The sequence below is a fragment of the Channa argus genome, chromosome 5 (genome assembly GCF_033026475.1).
Source record: "Channa argus isolate prfri chromosome 5, Channa argus male v1.0, whole genome shotgun sequence".
NCBI classification, from domain to species: domain Eukaryota; kingdom Metazoa; phylum Chordata; class Actinopteri; order Anabantiformes; family Channidae; genus Channa; species Channa argus.
In genome coordinates, this window is record NC_090201.1 from 11,001,137 (window position 1) to 11,016,962 (window position 15,826).

The window sequence follows — 15,826 nt, forward strand, 5'->3', positions numbered from 1 at the left end:
TGATGTGTGAAATTATTCTGGGATAGAGGGATGGATTCCTCCCCAAAGGGCTGAGCAGAGGCGTGAGCCTTTTGTTCAATAATAGATTCGGGGTGTATGTGTATCTGTCCATGGTAATAGACTATAGACTAGTTTTAGATAACAAACCACACTCAGGTGGACAGACTGATGATGGAGTAAGGAGGGTATCAAACATTTTCAAATCTAGACAAAGACAAACTTTAAAATCTGGTCTGGGGACTCCATCTCATAAAAGATATCATTACTCTTGTGGGGACCCTTGACATCCTTACTCATATTTTAGAAAACCGGAGTGAGTTAAATGACAAATAAAAATTCCTCTGAAAAGATTAAAATTAAAATATGAAATTTGCATGCATATGCTATGTGAATGTGTGTACGCATTGTGTGATCTAATGTCTATTTTAAAGGCTTCTGCTTCAGAGCATCCCCACCCGCTGTGATTCAAATGATGCAATTGTCAAATGTGTTCGTACAGACTTCAGTACATCACATAGACAACAGTCACAATGCTTTTGCATGTGAGACTGCTCCACATGTCGCTCAACTTTATGAAAAAAGTGCAAAAACAGAAAGTGTGAAGAAAAGACTTTACATTTGTAATGATAAAATGTAATATTTTTTCAAGAAATATGCAGTGTTTTATTGTGTAAGTCCATTTGAAGTGATATATTGGTAGCTGTATGGTGTGAAGGCAGCTAGTTGACAGTTCACACACGATCATGTCTGGCTGTGCCGCTGCATGATGCTAACATAATTGCTTATATTAGAAGTATATACATTTTAGACCACTGCCCCATCTGCTGCCTGCATGTGTGTATTTGTGTGCATGTGCACGTGTGCGGGCATCAAGGGTTGGTGTTGCTATGGCAACAGATTATGTGTGTTTGTGTCTGTATTCCTGCTAATAGTATGATCGATGTTGCATGTGTGACACAAACGCTGTCCATAATTGTGCAGTACATCAAAGGTGATAAGAGAGTTGTGACATTGTCATTGCATCTGCTTGCAAAACCAGACCTGTCAATCAGATAAAATGAGTGACGGACAAAACCATCAAGAGCCCATTCACACTTACCTATGTGTGCTGTGGTGTCTCAGCTTGTGTAAATTCCAATTTCTAGCCCAAACAAAGCTCAGTGCACATGCCTCTGTGTCTGTGTATGTGTTTGAGTGTGTGCATGTTTAATTGATTTTTCATGCCATTATTGTTGTTTGTGAGCCATTAAATAGATACATTGAATTAAATATGCATGCATTGTATTCCTACTTTTCTTCCTAGAGAAATTTCCCATTTTGTCCCTGTAGGTGAAACATGAGAAGAAGTTTCTGGAAAGGGAATTACAAAAGCAGGATGACATTAAATATTAGTTACAGGACTAGATGAAAAATACTAAGAGTCCACTATGGAAATCCAGAGCCATACACTCAGCAGAACAATACGGGAGCACCCTTCCATTTATACTGTGGTGAAGGGTGCCCTTGATTTATGACTTTGATGTGTGAATTGGTAATGTCCAGCTCACACTGGCATGGGGCCGGGACAGGCTGACACTCTCCATTTTGTCGGCCATGTCAGAACAAAGACAAAAGCAACGTAGCTTTGGAAACTTTTTGGAAGTTTGTTTTTAATATGAAATGGGTGTGCCGTACTGCATTCGTTAGATAAAATGTTTTTGTGAAACTTGTATCTGTGTCAGTGTGTTTGTGTGTGTGTGTCCCAGAGCCTGCCCATGGCTGTAACCTCTCCAGTTGACATTGAGCTCTGTGCTGTTGCCGTTTACCAGAGTAAAGCACTGGTTTAATGAGGGGGTGAAAAAGCCAATTCACACACTCAAATGTGCACACACATATGTGTGCACACACAGGCAACATAGTAAAGGGGTGTTTCACTGCTCCATGTGTTTGATTCACATTCTTTTATTTTTAATCATTCCTCTGTCTTTTGGGTTGAGAAATATTTTATGTTTGGAGAGCACCAAGTTATAATCACTAATTAGTCCTCTAGGCTCTCGCTCTCACCCTCACTTTTTCTCCTCCTATTTGTCTATCTCTCCATCTCTCTCTGAGCCAAGCATAGCCCAATTAACATCCAACATCATTTTGTGTCTGTTGTGACCCCCACTTCTGCTTAAACTCTGCATATCCATACTATCCTGATGACTGAACTAGTGATATGAACCAAATGTGCTGCTATGCAAAGAATTAATTAGATCCATTCTATTCATAAATGTAATTTCCTTGTTGATACATGCAATTATGCAGGAAGCTTTTCACTTGCAAATGGGACTCATGGTAAATTGGACATGTGCGTAGATGACTCATAGATTATTGGGATCAGTATTTCAGTGAGTTTCAGTCATGCAGATATTTCAGCAAGATTACAAGTGGCAGGGATTAACCAGGTTTTACAAGTCTAGTCAGGAAAAGCCAGGTGTCTGAGATAGGAGTTAGTGTTGTCTTTCCTCTCTCTTCTACTCTCCTCTATGCTCCTCACACTGCCTTCCCTCTCCCCTACTCTCTGCTGCTCTCCTCTCTTCCTAATCAACTGGAAGCCCCACATTTTCTTCCTGTTCTATTTTCTCCATGTTGCACAGACCCACTATTTATCTTGCCCACTATAATTTGACACAAAATATTGTTAACTGGAGACACAGAAATATATTAAACAGTGGGAATCTGTGAGCATGAGTATATGCCTGAGCTCGTTTGTGTGTGCCTCCGTGTGTGTCTTTTAGTGTGTCTTTGTGTTGTAACTTCTTGTTAGATTCAGTGCCCAACCAAAAAGAGCTGAATGACCAGCAGTGTCTAAGGAGCCAGGCAGTAGAATGGACACAATATTTTTTGAATCCTTAAATGTCCACACATAGAACCTCTGAAATATCTGACTCCCCTGTAAATTAGATTTAATTAATTGGAGACAGATAAAGCATTAAAATGTGTGTGCATGTGTACCCACACGCAGATGGTCCTTGTACTCCCATTTTCAGAACTTGTGTGGAGCTTTGTCTAGGTAACTGTATAACTTTATTTAACTTTGATAACTTTCAGCTCCTCAGATTTTGCAAGGCCTTTAGGTGTCAAATGTATTTTACAGCAGCACAAAGCAACTTTGGTTACCTCCCCCAATAACACTGAGATCTCAACAAAGCATATGAAAGTAAATCAAGCACCACAGGTTATGGATTCCTATTGATTTTGAGCTTTTCTTGACTTTAGCATCTTAGTTTGTGACCTAATAATACCTGCAACCTCAAGACTTAAACAGTAATATGCGTTGTTGAGGATTTCCATTAAATAGGTACTGACGTTAGGCATGTCATTACCTATTTAATACTTAGCTCATCATTTTTTCTCACAAGGCACAAGGAGTTCCAACTTGTCATGTTGGGCTTGATGCAAATAATCGCAAACAATACTGAACAAGACAAAACAATATCAAAATTCCCTCAAAATCCTTTTCCCAGTATTTGTATTATTGTTAACTTATGTATCCATTTTGTTCTTCATGCTGATTTGCTGATGCTCATTCCGTGGCAGTCTCGAGATGTAGACTTATTTAACAATATTTCACTGTAAATTTATATCTGTAGAAACCTGAGACTACATGAGTTCTACATGAGTCACTTGAGAGTTATTTGCAGGTGACTGATACTTCTTCAGTGCATTAATGGGCTGAAGATACAGCTCCAGTGTGGAAATAAAGGGTAGATCGATGTGAAGCTGTAACCCACCTTCTGCCCAGCAGCTTTTGCTTTGTCACATGTTTTGATATACTGTAAACTATATTTAAAATCTGTCTGAACGCTTTGCCGTGTCTTTATTGAACACACCCATTAAACATCCAAAGTGATGGTAGAAAAATTGGATTCACATGTTAGCAAACCTGGAGTCCAATCAATGAAACAAGAATGGAGGTGTGGTTTTGAACTACTCTGACTTAAAAAAACACTCAAACGGTGTCAGTGAATCAACTGATGTGAGCCGTGACTAGCAAAGAGATCTCAGAAGACCTACAATCAAGAGTTGTTGATTTGCATGTAGCTGGAAAGGGTTGCAGACTAATCTCAAAGACTTTAGATATCCATCAGTCCACAGTTAGACATACTGTCTACAAATGGAGATGATTTGGTACTGTGGCTACTCTTTATATAAGTGGGCACCCAGCCAAGATCACTCCAAAGGCACAATACAGAATACTCAATGAGGTAAAAATGTACCCTAGAGTATCAGCTTAAGATTTGAAGGAACTTATGGAGTTGGTAATATCTCATGTTCATGATTCAACAATAATAATAAAATAATAATGATAGGACACCACAAAGGAAGCTATTGCTCTTTAAAATTAACATTACAGCACACTTAAAGTTTGCCAAACACCACCTTGAAACTATGCAACACTAGACAAATGTCTTGTGAACAGATAAAACAAAGGTAGAATTGTTTGTGAAGAACACACAGCACAACATATGGTGTAAAAAGAGTACCACATACTAACATGAAAATATCATGGGACCATGGTGGGACCATCACGATGTCGGGCTGCTTGGCTGCCCCTGGACCCGGACAGCTTGCCATTTTGGATGGGAAAATTAATTCCCAAGTGTATCCTACAGGATAAAGCCAGGGTGGGTGTCTGCTAGCTGAAGCGTAGAAGAAGCTGGGAGATGCAGCATGACAATGACAATAAACATCAATGTAAATCTACTACAGAAACACAAAATTTGTCTTTTAGAGCGGCCAAGTCTGAGCCCAGATCTCAACCCAAGACATCCTAAAAGTATTTAAGGAAGAATGGACCAAAATTCCTCCTGAATACTGCAATTTAATCCAAAGCTACAGGGAGTGGTTTCTTGAGTTTATTGCTGCAAAAAGTTGGTTCAGCCAATTATTGAATTACTGTTGCCATAACATTTCCACATCCCTCAATAGATGTGGTCACTTAAGACACAAAAGATAATGACTGTGTTTTTATCGGTTTACAAATTTTGTGTTTTTGTTGATCTTTGTCACTTTGGTGAATATTTTCAAAGCAGTTTTTAAAGACAATACAGTGTTTTAATGAATATATCAGCCGGACATTTGCTCTATACCATAAGTATTGTGTCAAACTGCCTACCTGGATCATAGCTAATCCAGGCAGTTAATACATGTAAATAATTTTACAAGACACAGCAATTAGGTTGACAGTGAAGCTGTGCAAACCCAAAATATTTAATAGTAAAGCGAACAACCTTAACATACTTATTTGGAATGAGACTACAAAGTGTATTAGACTATATTGGGTTGAGCTCAGTAAGGTTGCTGTGAGGTCAAATTGTCAGTTTTGTTAATGTGATATCACATGGAGCAGAGTCTGTTGGCCTCATAAGCTTCAACCCACTAATGGCCACTTGCAATCTGTAGCTTTATTTTTAATTAAAACTGGTAAGATCATGCCGTTGTTCAATTGCATTGTCAGTACAAAATCAATTTTTATTAATGTTTATGTATTGCTAAACAAAAATACTAAATGTCAGCTTGTTGTGGTGTTTTAACAAATTAATTTCTTCTCACTTATTACCAATTTGCTCTTTACTTATTTCTTTTATTAACTGGTGTGTGTGTGCGTGTGTGTGTGTTTAGGTGTGTGTGGTGGGGAGGTTGTATGAATATTTAGTAGTAAATGTGACAGATCTACCATGCAGTTGGTTAATGTTTAAAATTCACTGGAAGCATTTGCTTAAAGTAAATCCAATAATGTATGTTTCCCTGTTAATAAGTTGAGTAGTCATATTATTGTGGGACTCTCCTGCTGAGTTTATTGTACTCTTGAACAGTGTTCATCATGTTTTTGGCCTCATTAAGTCTGCTTTTACAAAAAACTTAAAAGTCACAATTAAATGCTTAATTTCTGAAGCAAATATGTCATGCTTTTATACATGATGTGAATTACATCAATCCGTTATGTTAACTGCTTATGTTGTTAGGGCTCTCAGGGAGGCCATTGCCAATCCCAACTGACATTACCTAGAGGTGTAGACAGGTAGCAAGTTTAAAGAAAGCCTACACAGATACAATCACTGGGAGAAAAGGCAAACTCCACAATGAAAGGGCCCAGCCAACCAGTGAAGATTGCATTCAATGTATCTGAAAAATATCAAAATCAATTCTTGGTGACTCTCATTCAACTCATCCGCTTCTTATATATCAAGAGCCACAAAAATTACCTCAATTGTATGCCATTCTCATAATAATCACACTATGATGTAGGTCAAATTTAATGACCTGTGTCCTGTGTTCACAGATATTAAAAAGACTGAGCCACTAGCATACATTGCATACAGCATCATAACCACAAAAATAATGTGAATCTTGTGAATCTCTATGATCTACATTTTCCACTAAAATTTTCCTGGAAATGTACACATTCACATCATTCATTTGCCTTGGAAAATGTGTGCATTTACTAATAAAAATAAAATTTTCTACATTTATCATACGTACAGTAAGAGATTCTGTGCATTAAGTGCATGTGCTGCACTTTTAGCCTGAGTTAAGATATCTTAACAATTTCAAACAGACCACACAGTGTGTGATGAGAGTTTTCTCTTCTAAAACTGCAGTGTTGTCATGTATTTCTCCATTGGCCGTTTCTCTGTCCTCCTCTTACTCCTGTTCCATCCTCCATCCTGCTGATATATGGAATGTCTACTCTCATATGGAGTATGTTTGTAAAAGTCATGGTAATCAAATTTCACAGATTCCTGGGGGATTAAACAAGGTGGCATATTTGTGTGTGTGTGTGTGTGTGTGTTGGTTTGTCAGTGTGTGAGCATGTGCATGTGTGATTAGTTCTGTCTCTCTGCATATACAGTATTAGCTGTGTACTGAGTTGTGTATTGTAATGCAGCTATGTCATTAGTCCAAGAGAAGCTTGGCTGTAATACATCATTCATCATCCTGTGCTCTAAGGAAGAAACTGTATAAGAGATACTGATGCTGCATTTGCATACTGACAGTGCCTATATTTAATTGTTTGAATATACAGTAACAAGCTGTGGGTGGTGGGAATGATACACACTTAATATGGAAGGGAGAAGATCTCACTTGTCTCGCTTGCATATTGGCCAAATAACAAAGACTGAAAATAGTGTTCATTCATTCTTTTAATCATTAAACAGTGACAAATATTGCCAACCCCATCATTGTCTCTCCAATTAAGCCAAAGTCTGTCTAAAATATTAGGTTATTAACCAGTAAAAATAGCAGCTTTCTAGTCCTGCAAAAAGGTAAAACATGGCTGCAGCAAGATTCCCCAGCACAGACCCAGGTATTAGTGATAGGCCTAACTGCATACAGTAATTGGCTCCTGTTGGCAGCATGTGTACATTGTCCAATACACAACATCAGCCTCATTTTCTCTGTGAGACTCTAAGCGCCAGTCTCTGCCTGCTCTAAGGTATCATTGCATGTTTAACTAGAAAGCCACGGTCCATTAAGGTTCATATGAGGTTGGTCGTTACCAGGACAGCTCGGCGGGCAATGACTGATGTCGGTCTCTCCCTCAATCTCCAAAAGTGCCCTAAATTAGTGCAATTATTAAATGTCTTTTCCAGACCTATATGAAATAAAAACAACTGGATTTAAGCAAACAAAATATCTCACAAAGGTTTCAATAGGCAACAGTTATATACATCAATAGCTACTGTGCACTCAAAACTATAAAAAAAAATGTACATGCCTTGTTATTTATTTATATACATGTCTGCATCTTACATTATATAGATGTTTAAAGATAGTTAACATACATGGGTGCCCACTGCATGAGTCATAATACTTGGATGTACTGTAATACTTGGAGGATGATAACACTAGGCTGTACCTCGTACAATGTGTCATCCCTGTACTGTAAATATATAGTGAAGAGGAGCCCATTTGCACCTATTAATACACTATACCGTTAACTTATGAGCTAATAATGGCGCAATATGTGTCTTCAGATGTTATCATTTACAGCATCTCACTGTTTGTGTACTTTATTAGCTATGGATGAATGCAGTCTGCCATTCATGCAGGGTTTTTTTGCAAGGTGAAACTGATTAAGAAATTGCAAGATGAATTGGTTTACATCAAGCTGAATTTTAAATAAAATAATTCCATACTTTTACCACAAGATGCTGACAGAAGATTCTGACAATGGCCAAATTCTGTTGTTTCCTAATTTGTGGTTATGACTCTGTTTAAGTCAACAAGAAAATTAGTAAAGCCTTTTGGGTTTTCAAAAATTATGTATTGAGCCAAAGAAGAGAAGAACATATTTTTAATTAAATGCAGTTGCAGAAAAACTGAAGGTGTCAAATTAGATGCTACATCAATCTTTGACTCCTTGAACCACAAGCTGGCAATCACCAGAATTGTGAATTTATTTGGGACACCTTTATTAACTATGTGAATAGTATATAACATTTTGGAATACCCTGAAAGAGTGAGTACAGGGCACAAAGTAACAGTCTATTCATTGCTACAGCCCAGGGCATCATCCTAGGTAGAGACAGATCAGACTGCACAACAATGAAATCCAGTCCCTGGAGCAGGGCTGATAACCTTTCATGTTTACTTTTTCTTATGATTGTTTTAACTTCACCTGTCCATCTCCCAGTATGAAGCCTCCCGGTCAAATGTCAGATAAACCCAAGATTGCAGACAATTTGTACATCTGTAAATTGGTGTTTTGCTTTGGCAGTGTATTTTTCAGGCTTCAAAAGAGCTAAATATTCATAGCTTCAACATGGGTGGCTCCAAGTTTTTTTTTTCCAGTACAACAAACAAATGACATAAAATCTTTATTTGGAAGAGACAAACAGAATTCTGAATTGATTTTTATATAGAGGCCTTCATACGAGCTCCAGCAGTTAACTAGATTTGTTTGTTTCTTCTGAAATGAAGCTACACTGATATTTACTGAGAGCATGGATTCACACACTGAACAGGTGCACAGCCTCTCACTCATACACACATACAGGCTTGTATTTCTATTCTTGTTAGGACCTTAATTGACATAATGCATTTCCTAGCCCTGTACCCTAACCCTAACAATCTCAAATAAATGACTAACCTTAACCATAACCTAAATCTAATTCTACCCCAACCATAAAACTTAGTCTTAAACTTTAAAAAGGCCTTCAAAGATGTTAGGACCATCAAAATGTACTCAATTGCCAAAAGGTTCTTTGGCCCCAACTAGGTAACAAATGTGAGCACACACACACGCACAAACACATATGCTCCCATCTTGAGTTAGTTGAGGAGGAGACAAACCTTAAGATCGCTACAGAGACCCATCTTTCAAATTTATTCATTAAACTCCCAAATGCTCCCCTTAACGAATGTAATTAGAATATGGTAATGAGAGAGGGCTGAACCAGGGAGTGTTGTAATACGCTTAGCAGCACAGAGGGATAGAAGAAGACAGAGAGAGACAGATAGAGACACAGGGAGAAAGAAGGAAGTTGGAGGAGAAAGAAATAGGAGAGTGACTGACAGGGTGCCAATTCATGTCTTGTTGTAAACAAGTATTTATGCCAATGAGAGGTGGCACATACTTTTTCTCCCTCTCTCTCTCTCTTCCACCATCCATCCATCTCTCTCTCTGTCTTTCTGTGTCCCTCTAAGTCAGTCTGTTTCTCTCTCTTCTTAGCATACCAAACCTCGTCAATAACAATAACATCACCAATAACATAACAGAAACAATCCTTGCAGAGCAGAATGACTCACACTGAGATGAGGCATCATGGGTTAAAACAATCACTGGAGACTCCTTCACTGAAACACCCCCTGCCTTCTCTCTTGCTCTCTTACTCTTCTTCCACCTCCCACTGGCAAACGCACATTCGTCATTAGAGATTTCAGATATATTTCTGTGTGTATATGTGTGTGCACCCTTTCCTGGTTAACTTTCTGACAGTTTTTGAGGACTCAGACAGCCTTTATCCAAGACGCCCTAACACAGTGGGGGTCCTGGCATTGTGTTTGACACCACACACCTGTTGCCGTCTTTGATGTGTTCACTCCCCTGCTGGGAGAGAGGGGGCCGTCTCCTCAAATGCAAATACAAGACAGGAGGAAGAGGACAGGTAAGGTGCGCAAATTCTTCGAAATGTGATTGATATTCCCTCAGTGGGTTAGGGTTGACATTTTCTTGCTCTCAGGCCTCTACTAAAAAGTTTGTGTTACTTTCCATACTGTGAGTGTGTGTAGCGAACTTTGCCATTTGGTCTTCTTAATGTTGGGAAATTAGAAATGAGAGGGAAAATAGAAAGAAAAAACAGGTAGTGGGTGAGCTGAATGGAGGACAGATAGGGTAAGAATTTAGAGGGGTCAAACCAAGATGAGAAGGAGTGCGGGAGAGGTGAGAGTGACAATTTCATTATAAATCCATCACTTACATGAGCATCAGCCACCACACATTCACACTCTTCTGAGACCAAGCCTCTCTGCCTCTGACATCATAACATCAAATGCATTCTTTATTCATTTCAGACATTCTTTAGGCATTCTTTTCTTTTTTTTTTTTTTGTATGTGTTATATGTCTGAGTCAGTGCACATGTGTGAATGAATGTTGTGAGAGTTGCAAAGTGACAGAGATAAATGTGATGTATGTATCTCTTTCCCAGCCAGGTGACAGGGGCGGGTCCCTGTTGAAGGTCAGAACTGATCCTCCACTGATAAGCCAGCACTAAGTGTGTGCGTGTGTGTGTGTGAGCAAGCCTGTGTGTGTAGCAGTGCAATTGTCCTTTGAGCATGCAACTCATAGAAAACAAGAGGAGAGACAGAGAAAGTCAGGAAAATTTTCATTTTTTTTTTTTTTTTACACAAGCAACTTTGTGTATTAATAGATATGTATGCAAGTGTGTACAAGATTTTATGCACATGGAAGTGTGTGTGTGTGATGCCCACTGTGTGATGAGGTGTTTATATGATAAACACAAGGAAAGCTTGAGTGGAATTCTGATCAGGGGCTTTGCAACAGTTGTTATGGAAACAGCATTAAGCAGTTGTATTAGCCAGTGGAGGTAATATAAAGGCTGTTGAAAGTAACACACAGTGGGGATCGAGGCAGTTTGGGAATATAATACAAACTATGCAGTATTACTCTGGTTTACAATAGAGCTGAAATTTTATTGTGTGGCTAGACCAGAACAAATTCTTATTGTCGTACCTCATTGTTTGACTCTCTTTCTTTTGAGTGTTACACATTTTAATTAGCCAGGTTAGAGGAACATGGTGCAAACAAGACATTAGAAACAAATTATAGCATCAGCACACCTCCCCTGGTAATGCTAATGCAGTTCTTTCCTCCATACAGGTATACAAGACCTATCACGCTCAAGGAGAAAGCCAGAAATGGATTCTGTATTTGAAAAGGACACTTCAGTTGTCTACCTCCCTGTAGCACCAGAATAAACTGTTCAATGCCAAATGATTTCTGTGGTGAGAACCAGCATCAGCTATCATGTGAGGCACTTCAAATGGATGTGACAGTTCCAGTTTACAGACAACTCTGTTTTTCCCAGATCTCTGTCAGTGTGATGCTCATCATTAGACTTCAAACATGCACACTCAAACTCACACACACGCACACACACACTAGCCTGTGGCCAGACCCTATAACGGAATCTCCCTGGGGAAAGCTCCTGGATAAGTCTGTTGCAGTGTAGGCGACCACCCACCCACCCCTTCCCTCCTTCCTCTGGAAATCTCCCTGAGGCCTGTGAGTGTGCGTGAAAGTGTTTGCGTGTGCATATATGTGCGTCTATCTGTTTTTCTGTACATGCCACCAGTTTCTTCAAGGGACATGGTCTCGGTGATGCGTGAGTGGGAGGCTGATTTCCCCAACTGCTTCATTCGCTTCAATCTTCCCACTCATACACTCTGCTTTGTTAGATATTTCTTAAGTAACTCTCCCTGTCTCTTCCTCACATTCTTTCTTAGACAGGCATAGGTTCATGTAGGGAAAAGTGTGTGTGCATTCAGCTGGGCTTATCGTAAAGTATTATTATGTAGACTTACACAGACATGCAGAACGTCTGGGTTTCTGGAGTAGATCCCAGGAGAAAGATACTTGTCCCTGTCCCTGTGTCTAGCACAGCTAACACAAACTCTCTCTCTCTCTCTCTTTCTCTCTCTCACACACACACACACACACACACACAGTATTCCTGAAGGGTCAGTGTGTCGCCAGGCATGCTCAAAGCGCTCCATCACTGGTTTCCACTGGGACAATAACTGTGACTTCCTGTGGATCGACCTTCACCATCTCACTTCTGTCAGTCTTCACATGGGCATGTGTGTGTGCTGGTTGAGGGAGTGAGCAGCACTGTGTGTCTCCACAGTGTGTGTATATGTGGGTGTGTTTTAAAGTGTGTGTCAGGCTGCCGATTCAGCTGACTCTTTTGTTTCTGGCTTTTTAATGGCTCTTATGGGGCAGGACTTTAATTGCAAGTCTCTCTCCCTCCTTCTTAATCCTCCCATCCTTCTGTCTCTTGCAGCCCCTTTTCTCCTCTCTGCTCCCGCCTCCCACTGGCTGACAGTCACTAGGGGAGCCCGAGTGCCTGGCCAGGGCTGTGGAGGCCATATAGGATATTGACTTGCTGCAGAGTGGTTTGGGAGGAGGAGAGGTGGCTGCCTGTCACAGCTAATGAATAGATCCATAAATGAATGAGGCACTTCTTGTGTGTGTTTGTGTGTGTGTGTGTTGTTATACCTAGCTATTGCTAAAAATGTGCCTGTGTGTCCAACCTAAACTGGGCTCCTGGCAGTTTTATGTTCCTTAGACAATCAGACATTAACAGTGGCCAGCTTGATAGCAATATTTATTAACTGTGTGATGACCCTCCCCCACAGACACCACACACACATACACACACACGCACGCACGATGTCACATACACACATAGATAAAGACACAATATGCAAGATTAAGCAGTGGGGGGTTGAGACTTGAGGATCGAATGGATGATACTAAAAAACAATCCAGTTAAGTGCCAGCACTCAAGCTGCTCTCTGTTTTTGTCTCTCCTTACTATTCCTTTCCTCTGTCCCTCCATCTTGTTTGATCGGTGTGGAGCTCGAGTGCTCTCATGCCAAACTGGGACAAATACCTAAAACCACACATGCACACAGAGTGAAAAAAAGAGAGGGAGAGGAGACTGTTGATCTGAGGGGGCAGATGAAGGAGTGCTGGAGTGTTGTCTTCTTCACTATTGCTTTGTGCCACATTTCAAACACTGATTGCCTAAAGAGGACAATTTACATTTCATAGTCTTTCACAACAAGTGGGTGAGATGGGAGTCAGAGATAGGGGGAGAAAGAATGATGTTTCAAGGAGGAATCCAGGGGTGAGAAAGTTCACTGAGCAAAGGGAAAAGGCGATGTTGTGTGAGTGAGTAAAAAGTAGTAGGCATAAACAACAGTTTCTTTTGGCTGCATCTCTGTGTGTTTCCGTCTGTGTGTGTATGGACATTTTGTTTTTTCTGCTCTCAGTAGAATGCACCTGTATGATTTGAACTTTCTTTTTCCTTATTGGATTCATGTGAGTGTGGAAGAAGAATAGAAACAGTGTGGAGGGGAGAAGAGAGCTGAAGAGATGAAAAGAGAGCCGGAGGAATTAAGAATCAAGTTAGGAGCATGCTTTATCTGACGGGAAACTGTGAAACTGCAAAGTACAAGAAAACTTTTCCTATCAGTGGAGTCTCTCACAGCTAGTGTAGGGGTCTGCACCCCTATTGTGTTTGTGTGGGTGTGTATGTGTGTGTTAATGTGGCGTGTGTGTGTGTGTGTGTGTGTGTGTGTGTGTGTGTGTGTGTGTGTGTACGTGTGTGTGTATATAGGAGATAGCTTTTCCTCCCCAGTGGAGGGAGACACAAGTGTGTCGGTGAGGGTGATTGGTTGTTTGTCCCTGAGGGTCTGTCTTCTATATCTGTCTCTTGACTGGCTGCTCTGTGACCAATCAGGTGCCCAGACCTCACCTTGGCAATCAGATAATGACATACACTCTGTGGACATCATCTGGTCATCTGGAAAGACCTGTTATGTTTTATCTCCCTGTGACACACACACACACATTCTTGTGCACACACAAACACACACACACACACACACACACTGATATAACCTTTCCGTCCTGTCTTTGTGTCTCTAGGAGATTGCTGCATATCTCATCACTTTTGAGAAACATGATGAGTGGCTGACTACATCGCCTAAAACCAGGTGAGGAGGGCAGACAATGGTTTCCACAACCAGGCACGTACAAACATACTTTCTCTTAATCAGCCAGTGACTCATATTGCTTTAATCTCAATGACTGAGTGTTTGTGTTTGATAAAAAAAATTTGTGAAGTACGTCGACGCTTTCCAACGGGTCCTGCCTACTATATATGAAAAATACAGTCTAGAACATGGTTGGACTCTAAAGCCCCTAGTCAGCTGGAAATAGAGTATTAATGAATGTAAATGTATTAGGATAAGTGATGTATAATTCAGATATAGAAGTGCGAGGGGGCGTTTAATGGGAGGGGGAGTATGTGTGTATAAGATGGGGTGTGAACAAGCATTCACATGCCAGAACTGAATATTCATCAATCTGAATGAACCATAGATAGCGACTTTCCAAAAGTAGAGACAGGTCATAGTTAGGAATGGAAAGTAGGAAGAAGGCAAAGACAGAAATGAAAGCTGAGAGAAAAAGGGCAATATGAATAATTGATAAATCACCTTATTGACATTTATTTTAGTTAATACAGATGTAAGTATGATAAAAAAAAGGGAAAAGAACAAAGTAAAAGACAGAAAATGAGAGAAAAAAAAGAAGACGAAAGAACAAGTAAAAAAGTCAACCGGTCACCTCACGGTCCCATTTCTGATTACTGACACCAATGAAAGCCCAAGGTGATGCCTCTGTGCTCCCATTGTGCGAGCTGAAGGACTCAGCCCGAGGCCAGTAGCACAGTTTATGTTGTGGATGGATTTCTCATTGATTGGTTGTGCTGCCGTATAGCCTCAGCCTCCCAGCAGCAGCAGTCATATTGGTGTTATTGAGCAGCAGTTAGATATAATCCCATTTACACATGACACGAGGCACGATTAGAACAGATTACACCTAATCCTATCAGATGGAAAGGAGCTCAGCTCACTGATTCATTTATATGCGTGTGTGTATGTCTGTGTGCATTTGTATCCATATATATGTATGCATTTTCAAACTTGTGGGGGGTAATATTAAGATAACAGTCAATGACCTTCATTTCTCCTCTTACTAATATACCTCATCAGTTCAAAGTAAATCTTACCTCTTCTCCCTGTGTCCTCTTGCTCTTCTCATCTACTCCTCCTTCTCTCCTCCCCTTACCGGACTCACTCACTCGCCCACTCTGTCTCTTTATCTTGCTGTCTTTTTTTTCCCACTCTCCTCCCCTTGCCTTCTCTGTTTTCGCTCTGCTACAGTTTGGAACTGTGGAAAAGCTTTTTATGTCCCACACATCACAGCCCAGTTACAATCAATAGCGTTTATGTCTGCTTGAATCAGAGGGTTTGTGAGGCACACAGCACTGTCCGCACACACATACACATGAACATGCACGTATTTCCCACCCACCCACACACAAATGTGATCTCATCCATCTTCTCCATAACATAATTAGAATCATCAGTTCTGAGATGACTCACACAGCCCTAAACAGACTAAACTCGGCTTTGATCAGAAGGTGGGGGTCTCCACTCCGCTAAGAAACTGGCAAAACAGAAACATATTTGAGGTGTCAAAGA

The 15,826-nt window shown here is 40.2% G+C and overlaps 1 protein-coding gene across 5 annotated transcripts in view; it reads left to right on the plus strand.

Moving 5' to 3' along the window:
• LOC137126998 (calmodulin-binding transcription activator 1-like) overlaps positions 1-15,826 on the plus strand; it is a 54,578-nt gene that overhangs the window by 12,268 nt on the left and 26,484 nt on the right. For all 5 annotated transcript variants that reach the window (XM_067503248.1, XM_067503246.1, XM_067503244.1 and 2 more), the window contains exon 4: positions 14,205-14,272. In XM_067503248.1, coding sequence (XP_067359349.1) covers positions 14,205-14,272 — 68 coding nt within the window. The remainder of the gene's footprint in view (positions 1-14,204; positions 14,273-15,826) is intronic.